The sequence below is a fragment of the Prionailurus viverrinus genome, chromosome F2 (genome assembly GCF_022837055.1).
Source record: "Prionailurus viverrinus isolate Anna chromosome F2, UM_Priviv_1.0, whole genome shotgun sequence".
Lineage (NCBI taxonomy): Eukaryota > Metazoa > Chordata > Mammalia > Carnivora > Felidae > Prionailurus > Prionailurus viverrinus.
This window is the reverse complement of record NC_062578.1, coordinates 41,563,406-41,578,515: the sequence shown is the minus strand read 5'-3', so window position 1 is coordinate 41,578,515 and position 15,110 is coordinate 41,563,406. Positions and strand designations below refer to the sequence as shown.

Here is a 15,110-nt window from a genome sequence, read left to right as displayed (position 1 = left end):
CTCTTGTATCTCAATCATACCTCAATAAGTGCTTTTCTAAGGAACATGTAATCAGATCTGTATTTATTTTTAATGTTTATTTTTGAGAGATAGAGCATGAGAGGGGGAGGGGCAGAGATAGAGGGACACACAGAATGTGAAGCAGGCTCCAGGCTCTGAGCTGTCAGCACAGAGCCCGATGCGGGGCTCGAACTCACAAAGAGAGATCGTGACCTGAGCTGAAGTTGAACACTTAACTGACTGAGCCATGCAGGTGCCCCAGATCTGTGTTAATTTAAAAGGTGTTTTTTTTCTTTTTTTAAACATTCTGCCAAGAGAGGAAAGCAGAATTTGATGCAAGGACTCCAGTATTGAGGCAAAAACACGTGAAAGAGGAAGTTAAAGAATGACTTTTTTTTTTTTTAATGTTTATTTATTTTTGAGACAGAGAGAGACAAGCATGAACGGGGGAGTGTCAGAGAGAGGGAGACACAGAATCTGAAACAGGCTCCAGGCTCTGAGCTGTCAGCACAGAGCCCGACGCGGGGCGCGAACTCACGGACCGCGAGATCATGACCTGAGCCGAAGTAGGACGCTTACCCGATTGAGCCACCCAGGCACCCCAAGAATGACTTTCTTAACTTTAGCATTTGGTGGTATGCTGCACGGCTTCCTCAAGTAAAAAGAATATAAGGAGTATAACCAGAATGCAAGAGTACAAGCAGGTTTTTGGTCATAGATAAGTTCTATTTTAAGCATGTTGAATTTGAATTGCCAGGGAGATGTCCAAATGGAAATGTCCATTATAGTGTTGAGTATAGAAGTCTGTGGCACACCTGTGTGTGTGGAAGAAAATGAGTTTGCTCAGAGAATGAATGGATGGAAAAGGTAGCTGAGGAAGGAACCATGAAAAACACCTCCAGGTAGGGAAGGATGAATCACAAGGGAGGCCAGAAGCAGAGCAAGCCAAGAATTTCACATTGATTTTCTTTTTTTTTTCCCTACTGTTGTCCCTGAGGGGGTGCACCGTTCCTGGAAGTACTGCAGTAGCAAGTCGATGGGGGGAGTGGACGGAGCAAGCTCTTATTCCATCTCCAAAAACCCATTTAATATATGGTCCTCTGATATAGGACATGCCAGATGTTAAACTGATAAAAACAGATACTACATTCGATCTTAGCCAAAAGGCCGAGAAGCAATTCATATTTTTTAAAGATTATTTAAGTAGTCTCCTCCACACCCAACGTGGCGCTCAAACTCACAACTCTGAAATCAAGAGTTGCATGCTCCACTGACTGAGCCAGCCAGGAACTCCTACATTGATGTTTTTCAATTTTTAAAAAATTTTTTGTTTTTTACTTAAAAAAATTTTTTAATGTTTATTTTTGAGACAGAGAGAGACAGAGCATGAACAGGGGGAGGGTCAGAGAGAGAGGGAGACACAGAATCTGAAACAGGCTCCAGGCTCTGAGCTGTCGGCACAGAGCCCGACGCAGGGCTCAAACTCATGGACCGCGAGATTATGACCTGAGCCAAAGTCAGACGCTTAACCGACTGAGCCACCCAGGCGCCCCTGTTTTTTATTTTAAAGAGGGGAGGACATGTGAGGAGGGGAGGGAGGGCAGAAGGAAGAGAGAGAGAGAGAGAGACAGAGAGACAGAGAGACAGAGAGAGAAATCTCAAGCAAGCTCCATGCTCAGCAAGGAGCCCAATGCAGGGCTCAATCTCAACCCTGGGATCATGACCTGCGCTGACATCAAGAGTTGGACACTCAACTGACTGAGCCACTCAGACGCCACTACATTGATTTTTTTTTTTAATGTGTTGTTTCTGGTGTTTAATTCTTTTTTTTTTTTAATGCTTATTTATTTTTGAGTAAGAGAAAGCATGAATGGGGAAAGGGCAGGGAGAGAGGGAGAGAGAATCCCAAGCAGGCTCTGCACTGCCAGCGCAGAGCTGGATGCGGGGCTTGGATTCACAAACCGTGAGATCATGACCTGAGCCAAAACCAAGAGTAGGACACTTACCTGACTGAGCCACCCAGGTGCCCCTTAATTCTTTTTATTTTTTATGTTTGTTTATTTTTGAGAGAGAGAGAGAGAGAGAGTGTGTGAGCAGGACAGGGGCAGAGAAAGAAGGGGTAGAGTATCCAAAGTGGCCTCCGCTCGGACAGTAGCGAGTCCCATGTGGGGTTCAAACTCACAAACTGTGAGATCATGATCTGAGCCACAGTCAGGTGCTCAACTGACTAGGCCTCCCAGGTGCCTCGGTATTTAATTCTACTATCATACAGGTTTCAGTTATAAAACACTAGCTCAAACTCAAGTGTGCAACCAGCAGCTTTGTTACCGTTTACATTCACTTTTAGAACAGCAACAATAGGCAGCTACGAATTCAGCTGCTGAATTAATGCATTGCTGGCAATAAAATAAAAGGGCAGACCAAAGGGGGTAAAAAGGTGGACCAAAGGAACATTACAAGGCCCTACTTTGTGACACTAAACAATGAACTGTGTTTGTGCAGTGCTAGGAAAAAGAGCCAAAGTGGATAAAGGAGCAACTATGAGAGTAGTAACCCTATCAACCAGTCTCCAAATCTCACTTTATTTTCCAGATCCCTTCCCTTACTTTCTGTGCAACCATGAAGTTTTTTTACTTGACCTATGCTTCAATTTCCTAGTCTATTAATAATGTACCTACTGTAATAGGTTATTGTGAAGATTCATTTAACCAATATAATGCTTATTATCATTAACAAAATGTGTTCTCAGTGATTGTTTTGTTGTAGTTTATGGTATACTCTTCCAATATAATGAGTCCTAGCTTGGTTTTTGGCTTTAAATATCCCTCCACATTCCACATAATGGAATTGTGCTGAACCACATTGAAATAAAGACAAAAGTGAGGTCTGAGCTTGGGCAAGTCAAGTAGTTTGCTTCTGAACCTTTTTTCCTTAGGTTCACGCCTTGGGATCTTGGCTTTCACGAATTCACTCAATACAAAGGAAGCAGTAAAAATGAAAAAAACCAGTTTTCTCCCTATAGCACCCATTTAGTGGTCTTGCTTGCGAATTTCATCCCGGTGGCCTTCTGGTCTTGAGTGTAGATCACCTCCTGCCTAGTCTGTTTCCTTGTATTAGCACATAGACTATAACATGAATAGATCATAGATTAGATCCAACCTTGAACCAAAGACATCCATAAACAGATGTCTTCAGTTCAGTTCCAGTCTTCTACTCTTTTCATCAAGAACAGCACCTCCTACAGTGGTTCAATTTAAAAAAAATACTTAATGTTTGTTTTTGAGAGAGAGACAAAGTGCGAGTGGGGAAGGGGCAGAGTGAGAGAGGGAGCAGGCCAGGGCAGGCTCCAGGCTCCGAGCTGTCAGCACAGAGACGGACAGGGAGCTCGAACTCACGAGCTGTGAGATCATGACCTGAACCAAAGTCGGATGCTTAATTGACTGAGCCACACAGGCATCCCCAGAGATACATTTTAAACTTGACCCAAAACATTTGTTTCAAAATAATACAATGGGGGGGGGGGGGGGGAGGAAAGAGATATAAAGCAAGATGGGCCTGGAGTTCATAATTGTTGAAGCTGGCTAAAGGGTACAAAGTGTTCATCATTCTACTTTTGCAGGTTACCCACCCCTTCCAACCACCGCTGGGGAAAGCAGGGAAAGGAAGAGAAATTGTGTAATCAACTATGATCCTAAAAGATGAACCTTTAAGGTATTTTATATATTCTGGTCCTCTTTGCCCTCATCTTGTCTTCCTTCCCTTACTCAGTTCGACATCCTATTTTTCTTTTCTGCCATGCAAACAGCAGCTACACGTGGGACAATTTCAAGGAGGTAAACAGACAAATGAGTTCAGCACAGGCAACTTTGTTTTTGAAGGCAGGGAATAGACTGGGCAATGTCAAATGCCTGCCAGAGATCATGAACATGGGTCAGAATCTCAGCTTGTCTAGAGAACTCTACCACCTCCTTACAAATGATGCCAGACACACCCAAAGGTGAAGTACAAACCTGAAAGCAACAGCTCCATTTTTGTAAATGATATTGGCAAGGACTGAGACTTTCCCACGTGAACTAAACTTCATTCGGTGAATGCTTAATAAGGGCTAATTGAGTGAATAGAAATGTGCTAAACAGAGGGAAATAGAGGCATACTTCCTGTCCACGAGGTTATAACCTAAATTCAGAACTGACACACTTGTGCTCTGTTAACAAGATTATATATGTCAAGTGATACTGACAATATATACAGCTCTGAAGTAGCACCACTCAGGAAAGACTTGAACAATGGATAGAATTTGATTTGAAGGGGTGCCCCGGTGGCTCAGTCAATTGAGTAAGAGTCTCCAATTTCGGCCCAGGTCATGATCTCACGATTCTTATGAGATGGAGCCCCGAGATGGGCTCTGCGCCGATAGCAAGGATCCTGCTTGAGATTCTCTCTTCCCCTCCCCTGCTCTCACGTGTGCACACACATGCTCTCAAAATAAACGTTAAAAAAATTTTTTTTAACGTTTATTTTTGAAGGAGAGAGAGAGAGAGAGAGAGAAAATGAGAGTGTGAGTGGGGGAGGGGCAGAGAGAGAGAGAGAGAGAGAGAGAGAGAGAGAGAGAATCCGGAGTGGGCTCCAGGCTCTAAGTGGTCAGCACAGTGCATGACACAGGGCTTGAACTCACTAACTGTGAGATCATGACACCTGAGCCAAAGTCAGAGGCTTAACCTCCTGAGCCATCCAGGTGCCCCTAAACATTTTTTTTTTAAGTTTATTTATTTAGAGAGAGAGAGAGCGCGAGCAAATACTTATAGCAAACTTAGGGAAAAACCTTACCACCTCAGGAAAAGATGGCTTACCCACACCCTTTCCATGACCCTAACCGTTTCAGTAATAAAAAAGAACACACACTTTGAGATTAAACAGGCATGTTTTATTATCAAATGTAACAATTCTATGAAAACTCTCAGTAGTATTGTAGTTAAGTATTACTATCTTTAAGGCTTTCAGAGCTTTGGGCAGACAGCATCTTAAGGCATCAAGTATAAACAACTCTTTTTCTGATCCTAAGTGCCAGTTGTCACCAGTTTTCACACAAAAAGGTTTTTTGTTTTTTTCTTTTTTCCTACTGCAGTTAAAGGGCCATTGCTGGTCAAGTGAAGAGGGAAGGTTTGGCTCTCCATTCAAGGTGTTAATCAAAGTAATGCAAAGTAAATAAAAAATAGCAGCCACATAAATCTGCATGGCATTGCATCCAAGCCAAGGACAATAGGAGGAACTTAAAGACACATGTGCACTTACTTAATCAAATCCTGTTTTCCTCTTTGGAGTTCCATGAGGCAGCAGTACTAGCTAGCTAGTGTCTAATATTGCACTTTTGTAGCATACACACAGCTAAACACATAGTGCTAAACGCTGACAGCATCAGTAACTGCTCTAACTGCTTCAGTGTTTACCTCTCAGTCCAGCATGCTGACTCTAATCCTATGCTTTTAAAAGTTTTAATTATTTGACAGTTAAGGCATTAGAGAGAAAGGTTTAAGGCTATATCTTAATATATACAAGCATTCACTTCAGTTAGTATATTGCTTTCTAGAATACACTGTTCAAATATTCTCATTTTGCGATATTAAAAACTATGGAATATCTCTTATTAAAGTCCAAACCATCAGTAATGGGAAAAGTACAATATAAAATAATACATTTGAAGCCACAATGTTCAGTTAGTTTAAACTAGAAATTACTAGCTACACATAGCTGCTTCATTTTTGGTTTTGCATTTTGGCCCCTAGTTCATTATTTACAACTGGTACCTGCTGAGAAAAAAGATGCAACTTTTAAGCCATGTATGTTTTGCAGTGGGTGCACAATATCTTCTAATTTATCCCAAGGTGTTTTAAAAATCATTTTCATTCGTTTTTAACTGTAAGACACCATGATGGCCAAGATAGTGGGAGAATAGTTTTATTTCTTAAGTTTGTGACTCAAGTATTCCAAGATCTTATTCTTGAATTACTTAGTTAAGAGGGCACACTCGTGCAGAAGATAGGGAGATGGAGATAGAAAAATGGAAACACACAAATGAAGCTTCCACAACAGAGTTCCTGATGGAGACGGTAGACACTAGTATTTTTTGTCCAAGACTTAAAACTTAGGAAACACCTATGATGCCACGTTAGCTGTAAGTATTAGAGTCACTCAATTTCCAATTCACATTTTAAATGCCTATTTGCAATCAGCAAGGAGCCAGGCATGCTGCTTGCTAGAAGGATTTGGCTTCATTGGCTCAAATTTTTTCCTCTACCAAAAGATAGGGCACAGGCCCACTGTCCAATCACGTATGCTGAAAATACTGCAGCCTGAGTGTAGACAAACTTCCCCTGAAGTTGCTAGAAGTTGATATATCTGACAGTTTCGGGATCACCATACATCTTTCAAACACTGAAAAAAACAACACAAGACAATAAAAGGAAATATTACAGTCTCTAAATTTTCAATTATTGGCAGCTATAATAAAACGATTTCAAATTACAAAAGGCCCCCCCCCCCAAAAAAAGCCTTAAGGGAGTCCACAATTTTATTTTACACATAGTTGGGATTCTTTTTTTCTTTTTAATGTTTTATTTATTTTTGAGACAGAGACAGAGCATGAGCAGAGGAGGGGCAGAGAGAAAGGGAGACACAGAATCTAAAGCCGTTATTTTACACATAGTTGGGATTTCTACAGCAAGTTCTCAAGGAGCAGTGTTGGCAGATGAAATTTACATGGTAACTGGCATTCCCGCAGCTCCCTCCCTTGTGTTACCATGTGTTGATGATGTGTATGTTTGCACCTCCATACTTTACTCAGCTCCTTTGTGGAGTGACTATTTCACAATGTCTATACATAGACATTCCTCAGTCTGGGTCCTCAAGTTACAACAGCGTTTTTTTGTTTTGTTGTGTTTTTAATTTTTATTTGGGAGAGAGAGAGAGAGAGAGAGAGAGAGCAAGCACACATGCAAGCTTGGGAGAGGGACACAGGGAGAGAGAGAGAAACCACAAGAAGACTCTATGCTCAGCACAGAGCCTGACATGGGGCTCGATCCCATGACCCTGGGATCACAAACTGAGCTGAAATCAAGAGCTCAACTGACTGAGCCACTCAGGCACCCCATCATAGCAATTCTTCTGATATTAAGAGGCTTGATGCCATTATTAAAACCATTAAGACAATTTTTGAAAATTAAAGTCTAGTATAAGAAATTTCAAATATGAAACAAAAATATTCGAGTCAATAAGAAATGAGGCATGACATTATAGGAAACATCAACTCTTTCAGTGAACAGTTGATAGACAACCTTTATATGAATTCATTCATCTGCACAACCATCCTATAAAGATTACCATGCTATCCCCATCATACAGATGGAGAAATGGAGGCACAGCGCAATTAAAGTAGTCATCGGCAGGTCCAGAATTTGAACACAAATTGGTTCTGTTATGCTATTTCACTTATACACCACACAAAAACATACATACATACATACATACATACATACATACATACATACATTCATTGTGTGATGTGTGAGAGAGAGAGATAGGCGGAGAGATGGGGGAGAGAGAGAAAACAAAGCAGGCTGTGAACCATCAGCACAGAGCCCGACGCGGGACTCGAATTCACGAGCTGCAAGATCATGACCTGAGTGAAATCAAGAGTTGGTTGCCCTACTGACCAAGCCACCCAGGTACCCCACCACACAAAAACTTTCAAGTGAAAACTTTTGGCATTGTGCATGCTTTCACAAGTAGATGAGAAACTGGACTGCAGATAGACATAAAAATGGTTCTTCAGAGTTCAGATCTGTTCATATGGCCAGTTTGAAATCATGGTCAAGATTAGATTTGCTTTAATAATAGACTCTAAAATTGATACAAATTTAGAATCAGGTATTTATAAAACAGGGAAATACTTGTTAGAAATCATTCTTAAAATGTGGTTTACAAAGTGACTGTAATTTAGTACTTAGTGTAAAACACAGGACACGCAAGTTTCCCCTTGGTTACTAAGTACAAATAAAATCTCTATCAATGATCTACCAACACAATTGTCCAAGATCTACTATATTCTTCTTTTGGCAATAGCATCTGAATTGTCCTTAAATAACTGACTGTCCCATAACCTAATCTTAAGCCCATAATGAAGCAACTTTACAACTGAGCCCAACAAGTGACACAGACATGGCCAATCAGAGCCCTGCATGTTCCTGGCCACAGTGCTTTCTGAAATGGACCTAAGCCAGGCCAAATAACCTCAATTCCTGGCCTGCCTCTGGATTTAAGATGGAAGGATGTAAGCCAAGAGTTGCTGGAGGTACCCTACAAGACAGTTTGGAAAGAGCAAGCCCTTGGATCCAGTCAAGTCAGTCAACCATGGGCCTGTTATCAGAGTCAATAAATAAAACCTTTCCCATTCCCAGCTCATATTATCATTCTAATAAGAAACCAATGTAGATGCTGAAAACTATACCTTCATATTCTGTGAAAATGTAGAAAAGTCTGAAAAAATGAAAAGTTTAGCTTTCTCAAGCCTGTTTTTTTTCAGCTTATTTTGAGACAGAAAAGCAAGAAAGAGTGCACGTGCATGTGCATATGGAAGGGGCAGAGAGAGAATCCCAAACAGGCTCTACACCCTCAGTGTGGAGCCTGATATGGGTCTTGAAGTCCCTGAGCTGAAGTCAGATGCTTGACTGAGCGACCCACTCACCTCTGAAGCTTGCCTTTTTTTTTTTTTTTTTTTTTTTTTTAGTGTTTATTCACTTTTGAGAGACAGAACATGAGCAGGGGAGGGGCAGAGAGAGAGGGGGACACAGAACCCGAAGCAGGCTCCAGGCCCTGAGCTGTCAGCACAGAGCCTGATTTGGGGCTCGAACTAACAAACCGTGACATCATGACCTGAGTGGAAGTCGGACGCTCAACTGACTGAGCCACCCAGGTGCCCCTTGCTTTTTAATCCCAGTAGGATCCAATGGAATTTTAGTGTTTAGTAATCAAACTTTAGACTTCAAGCTGTTAACAAGACAAACCCCACAAAACCTTCAACTCCCCCTCAAAACAACAAAAACCCCCAAAACAAACAAAAAACAACCAATGTTTCCTATTTTCCCTTAGCTGCAGAAAAGAGTAAAAGTATAAAGAAACTATTATGCAAAGACAATTTTGAAGTTACAACTGCAAATATTCACAAATCTCTTTCCTTTCCAGTAAGATCTGTGTTAAAAAATGTTTTTTTGTACACGGACATTGAAAGTACCATGTAGAAAGAAATCATTTAAGAAAACTGGATTTCACCAACTGGGGTTACATCTTATGGAATGAAGCTAAACCCCTCAAAAACCTTGCAATTCTGATTAGTTGTAATATTTTATTTCCTTGTAGTAATTTTGACATCTCTTTTCTAAAAAAATTAAGTCATTTGTGAGATTTCTTTGTTAGGACAAAGAAATAGTTTCTTTTTCCTTATATAATAGGTAAAATAAAACCCATAACTCAGATTCTTTAATCAAAGAAAAATGTTTTGATAGCCTTTTTGTCACTTAAATCACTAATCGGCATTTAGGTATCTGTTGCTGCCCACTATTATAAATACTAGCTGAAAGAGAAAGAAAGTAAAATCTTGTTTCATTTTAAAATCTCATTTATCCAAGAAACATCTTGAATATTTTGGCCAGAAACTAAAATATTAGTCACTATATTGGTCCAAACAAATAATTACATAATACAAAAGACATATCATTTTTTAAAAATTTAAATCCCAGTTAGTTAACATATAGTGTAATAATAATTTCAGAAATAGAATTTAGTGATTCATTAGTTACATATAACACCTAGTGCTCATCCCATCTCAAATCCTCCTTAATGCCCATCACCCATTTAGTCCATCCCCCACCTCCCACCCCGCCAGCAACTCAGTTTGTTCTCTGTATTTGAGTCTTTTATGGTTTATCTCCCTGTTTTTATATTATTTTTGCTTCCTTTCCTTTATGTTCATCTGTTTGTATCTTAAATTCATCATAGGAGTGAAATCATGTTTGTTATTCTCTGACTTATTTTGCTTAGCATAATACACTCTAGTTCCATCTGTGTCGTTGCAAATGGCCAGATTTCATTCTTTTTGATCACCGAGTAATATTCCAGTACACACACACACACACACACACACACACACACACACACACACACAGAGCACATCTTTTTTATCCATTCATCAGTCGATGGACATTTGAGCTCTTTCCATAATTTGGCTATTGTTGATAGTGCAAGACAGATAATTTTCGAACTACAAAGTAATCTAAACTATATACTTAAGAGGCCAGGTATAAAAGATACTCTCCAAATGAAAGCTGCATGGTTTTTGTTTGATTGTTGGGTATTCTTTTGTTTTTCCTTAAAACCTAGCTGTTGTGAAAATACCAGGCTTAACACATCACAAGAACTTCCAAAAATACCCAGTATAGACAAAAGTTCTCACAAAAAAAAGCAAAGGAAAATGTGAACACTTCATCTTGGACCTCCCTGCCTCTAGAACTGTGAGAAATTAGAGGTTTGTTATTTATAAAACACCCAGTCCATGGAATTGTGTTACAGCAGCCAGAATGAACTAAGACATTCAGCAAATGATCAAGATTGCACTGCCAGTAATGTTATGTAGGTAATAGCATCCCAGATATTATGTGATAGGATGTGCACTTCACCTCCATGGTATTATTCTTTCCCAATACTCATTACCCCAGTATAATTGCCAAAAAAGCATCTAACAAATTCAAAATCAAGGATAGCCCACAAAATACCTCAAAAGCAGAATACCTCAAAATTGTCAAGGCCATGAAAAATAAGCAAAGACTGAGAAACTAACATGGACTAGAGGATACTAAGGAGACAGGCCAAATAACTGCAACATGGATTCATAGATTGGATCATGGAACTAGATCATGGAAATGAAAAAGAACATTAATGGAAAAATTGGTGAAATCTGAACAATGTCTGGAGCATAGGTAATAGTCATCAACATTGCTTCTGTATTGATTATTGTAATCATAGCAATAAAGTAGTTATTTGTCTATGTGCAGAACTTTATAGTTTGTAAAACTTGCTTACGCTCATTAACCCACCTGATTCTTACCTAGAAAAGTTAAGTCACATATGAAGAAGTGATGTTATGTGCATTTTACAGAATAGGGAAATGTTACCTCTGAAGAACTGTCTCTCCATATGTATGCAAAATATGTTTATAGCCAAGCATTTGTTGACAAATTTATGAGCTGGTCCTGCCCCCCCACCCCCCCAACACACTAGGAGAGTTACACTTGGAGCTTATGGTGAGGGAGTTGGGGGTACAAACAAGAACTCTGGCCTTTTGAGGAGGCATTTTTTTCCAGACAGCCATCAAACCTCCTTCCCAAGAGGGCATCTTCAACAGCTTGTGAGCAGTAGTTGGGGATCTTTTACGATAAAAAAAGAGGCATACCTAGAGGAATTCTTGGGTTAGCTGACAAATGTTGGCTATACAAGAAGGCAGAATACTGAAACTTCTTTATCAGACCTTATCATGGGCTTTGGCTACCTTTATCTGACTCCATAACCAGTAATGGCATCATGCTTTCAATAAATTTTTCAAGTACTGTTACTAGTTTCCTGTCATTGCTGTAAAAAATAATGTAATTTGATGACTTAAAACAGAAACTTCTCTCACATATCTGGCAGCCAGAAATCAAGGTGTCAGCCAGGATGTACATCCTCCAGAGGCCCTAGGGAACAATTCTTTGCCTTCTCCACCTTTCAATGGTTGCAGGTGATCCCTGGCTTATGTCTGTATTATTTAAATCTCTGCCTCCATGGTCATATTGCCTCCTCTTCTCCTGTGTCCATCTGGTCTCCTCCCCACTGCCCTTTTTTGTAAGTAGGCTCCATACCCAGTGTGAAAGCTTGAACTCATGACCCTGAGATCAAGAGTCATGTGCTCCACTGACTGTGCCGCCCAGGTGCCCCTATTTCTGCCTCTTTTATAATTGCATTAAGGGCCCACCCACATAATCCAGGATAAACTCCCCTCAAGATCCTTACTTTTTTTTTTTTTTTTTTGCCAGATAAGGTAATAGTCACAGGTTCCAGGGATTAGGATGTGGACATTTATTTGGGGCCACCATCCATCCCACTATAAGTACTTACTCTGCCAGGCTCTTATTTGCTTAGTAGAAAAGAGCACCAAGACTGAAACTCAAAGTGATGTATCTTTAGTCAGCTTGGTCATTAACTGTAGGACTCAAAAAATTACCCAGCCTCTCTGGGTTTCATTTCCTCATCTGTCACATGGAGCCATGGGTACCTGCCCTGATGCCTCACAGTGCTGCAATGAGACGTAAATGGCACTGGAGATATAAAATTGCTTACAGAGCATAAGGCATTCTAGTGATGTTTAAGAGATGACTAGTGATGATAAATTTGATTATTAATATAGATGATGAGAAAAAATATATAGGCACGAGAAGGTTAAAGGGAAATAAATGGGGTCCAAATTGCATAAGGAAGTACAAAAAAAGAATCTGAAAGAAAATATTCATTATGGTTATTTCTGGAGGGTGGAATTATTAGTGACTTCTCTGCACCTGTCTGTATGTTCCAAATTCTTTACAATGAGCACACAATACTTTTATGATCCTTACCTCCCAGGATCGCTGAGATCATTAAACAACTGATAACTTAGCCAGGTGTTTCAGCCAGTACTCCATGTGAATTTTTTAAAATTTCAATATAAAAGTAGATCAATCTGATTTTATAATAATAAATGCAAACACCTGGATTTTAACAGAGCACCTGATATTTCTATCATGACTTCAAATATATAAACATAAGATAGAATCAGAGTTGAGTAATGGTTATAGTCAAGTTAGGACATTTCTCATATAATAACAAAAAGCTGAGGTGCCTGGGTGGCTCAGTTGGTTAAGCATCCTACTCTTGATCATGATATCTTGCCATTGGTGAGATAGAGCCCTGTATGGGGCTCTGCACTGACAGCCCATAAGACTACTTGGGATTCTCTCTCTCCCTCTCTCTCCCCCTCCCTGTCTTGTATGTGTGTGCATGCACACACGCTCTCTCAAAGTAACATTTTTAAAAAAGAACAAAGTTCCACGTCTAGTCATTTCTTCTTTTTCTTTTTAAAGATTTTAATGTTTATTTATTTTTGAGAGCGTGTGTGCAAGCAGGGGAGGAGCAGAGAGAGAAAGAAGGAGACGATCTGAAGCAGGCTCCCCACTGTCAGCACAAAGTCCCACGAGGGGCTTGAACCCAGGAACCCCAAGATCATGACGTTGGGAGTGCCTGAAGTCAGACACTCAACTGACTGAACCATCCAGTCACCCCTCTAGTCATTTCTCATTCAATATATTCATTTTATGATATAGAAGAGTATGCTTATCATGTTCATAAACAGCATTAAGAAGTTGAATAAAGAACATTTCAAATGACGAAGTATGGATCAAAAAAAGTATCAAAAGGCTAGAATAATGTGCTCTCATTCCTGTGAACTAAACTAGAAAATACTCCATACCCACTGCAAAGTATCTGGGCACAATGTTCTTTAGTACCCAAGATATCTTGAAATCTCACAGAAAATAGCAGAGAATCATCACTTCCATCCCAGAACTGGGGTTTCTACAACTTCAAAACGAGAGCCTAAGACCCCAATTGTCATTTCTCAAGGACAATATTGTACTATTGGCAACCACACTTTCCAATTTAGAACTCATATAGTTAAGGCCCATAGGGTCCTCAGCCATGAAAATAGTAACAAAATTTTATTTTATTTTAATGTTTAATTTATTCTTGAGAGAGAGAGAGAGAGAGAGAGAGAGAGAGAGAGAGAGAGAGAGGGAGAGGGAGAGGGAGGGAGGGAGGGAGACACAGAATCCGAAACAGGCTCCAGGCTCCTAGGTGTCAGCACAGAGCCCGACACGGGGCTTGAACTCACAAGCCATGAGATCATGATCTGAGCCAAAGTCGGACGCTCAACTGACTGAGCCACCCAGGTGCCCCAGTAACAAAATTTTAAAGTGGCATACCAGGAAACCAAATCCAACAACAACAACAACAAAAAAAAATGAAGGAATTAAGTTACAGCAATTCCTGACCATGTCCCCACAATGCCATCTCTAGAGCAAGCTCACACAGAAACCCAGTATCCTTTTTTTCCCTTCCAAGTATGTATGTATGTGTGTATTTTTTAAATGTTTATCTTTGAGAAAGGGGGGGGGGAGGGAGGGAGGGAGGACGCATGCAAGTAGGGTAGGGGCAGAGCAAGAGGGAGACAGAGGATCTGAAGTGGGCTCTGTGCTGACAGCAGACAGCTTGATGTGGGACTCGTACTTATAAACTATGAGATCTGACCTGAGTGGAAGTTAGACGCTTAACCCACTGAACCACCCATATGCCCCACCCCACCCCCGAAGTTTTTATTTAAGTTCAAGTTAGCTAATGAAAGCCAATATCCTTTAAGAAAAGGTTACCAATTAAAAAACTATTTTCAAAAACTATCAGGATTCCTTCTAGATTTAGACAATGAACCTTAAAAACATTATGCTAATGGGGATACATGGGTGGCTCAGTCGGTTGAGCGTCTGACTTCAGCTCAGGTCATGATCTCGTGGTTGACGAGTTCAAGCCTCGCGTCGGGCTCTATGCTGACAGCTCAGAGCCTGGAGCCTGGCTCGGATTCTGTGTCTCCCTCTCTCTCCACCCCTCTTCTGCTCATGCTCTGTCTCAAAAATAAACATTAAAAAAAATATATGCTAATGGAAATAAGCTAATCATGAAAAGACAAATATTAGGTTATTCCATTTTTGAGTTACCTAGAATAGTCAAATGTATAGAAACAGGAAGTAGAAAGGTAGTTGCCAGGGTGTGAGGGAAGAGGGGAGTGTCAGTTTGAGATGATGACAATAGATGGTGGTGATGGTTACATAATAATGTGACTGTACTTAATGCCACTGAACCATACACTTAAAAATGGTTAATTTTATGTTATGTATACTTTACCACCATTAAAAAAAATGAAATGGGAAAAAAGTACACTCAAC

The 15,110-nt window shown here is 40.2% G+C and overlaps 1 protein-coding gene and 1 non-coding gene across 6 annotated transcripts in view; both read right to left on the bottom strand.

Annotated features, from left to right (window-relative positions):
- Positions 1–995: 995 nt before the first annotated feature.
- LOC125156797 (U2 spliceosomal RNA) lies at positions 996–1,179 on the bottom strand. The gene has a single exon (XR_007148781.1). It is a non-coding gene; the product is annotated as a U2 spliceosomal RNA (small nuclear RNA).
- A 4,723-nt stretch (positions 1,180–5,902) lies between these two features.
- Positions 5,903–15,110, bottom strand: part of ESRP1 (epithelial splicing regulatory protein 1) — a 65,135-nt gene continuing 55,927 nt past the window's right edge. For all 5 annotated transcript variants that reach the window (XM_047841878.1, XM_047841875.1, XM_047841879.1 and 2 more), the window contains one exon: positions 5,903–6,432. Coding sequence is in view for 2 of the 5 variants with exons in the window: in XM_047841877.1 (XP_047697833.1) it covers positions 6,412–6,432 (21 nt within the window). In the remaining 3 variants the exon portion in view is untranslated. The remainder of the gene's footprint in view (positions 6,433–15,110) is intronic.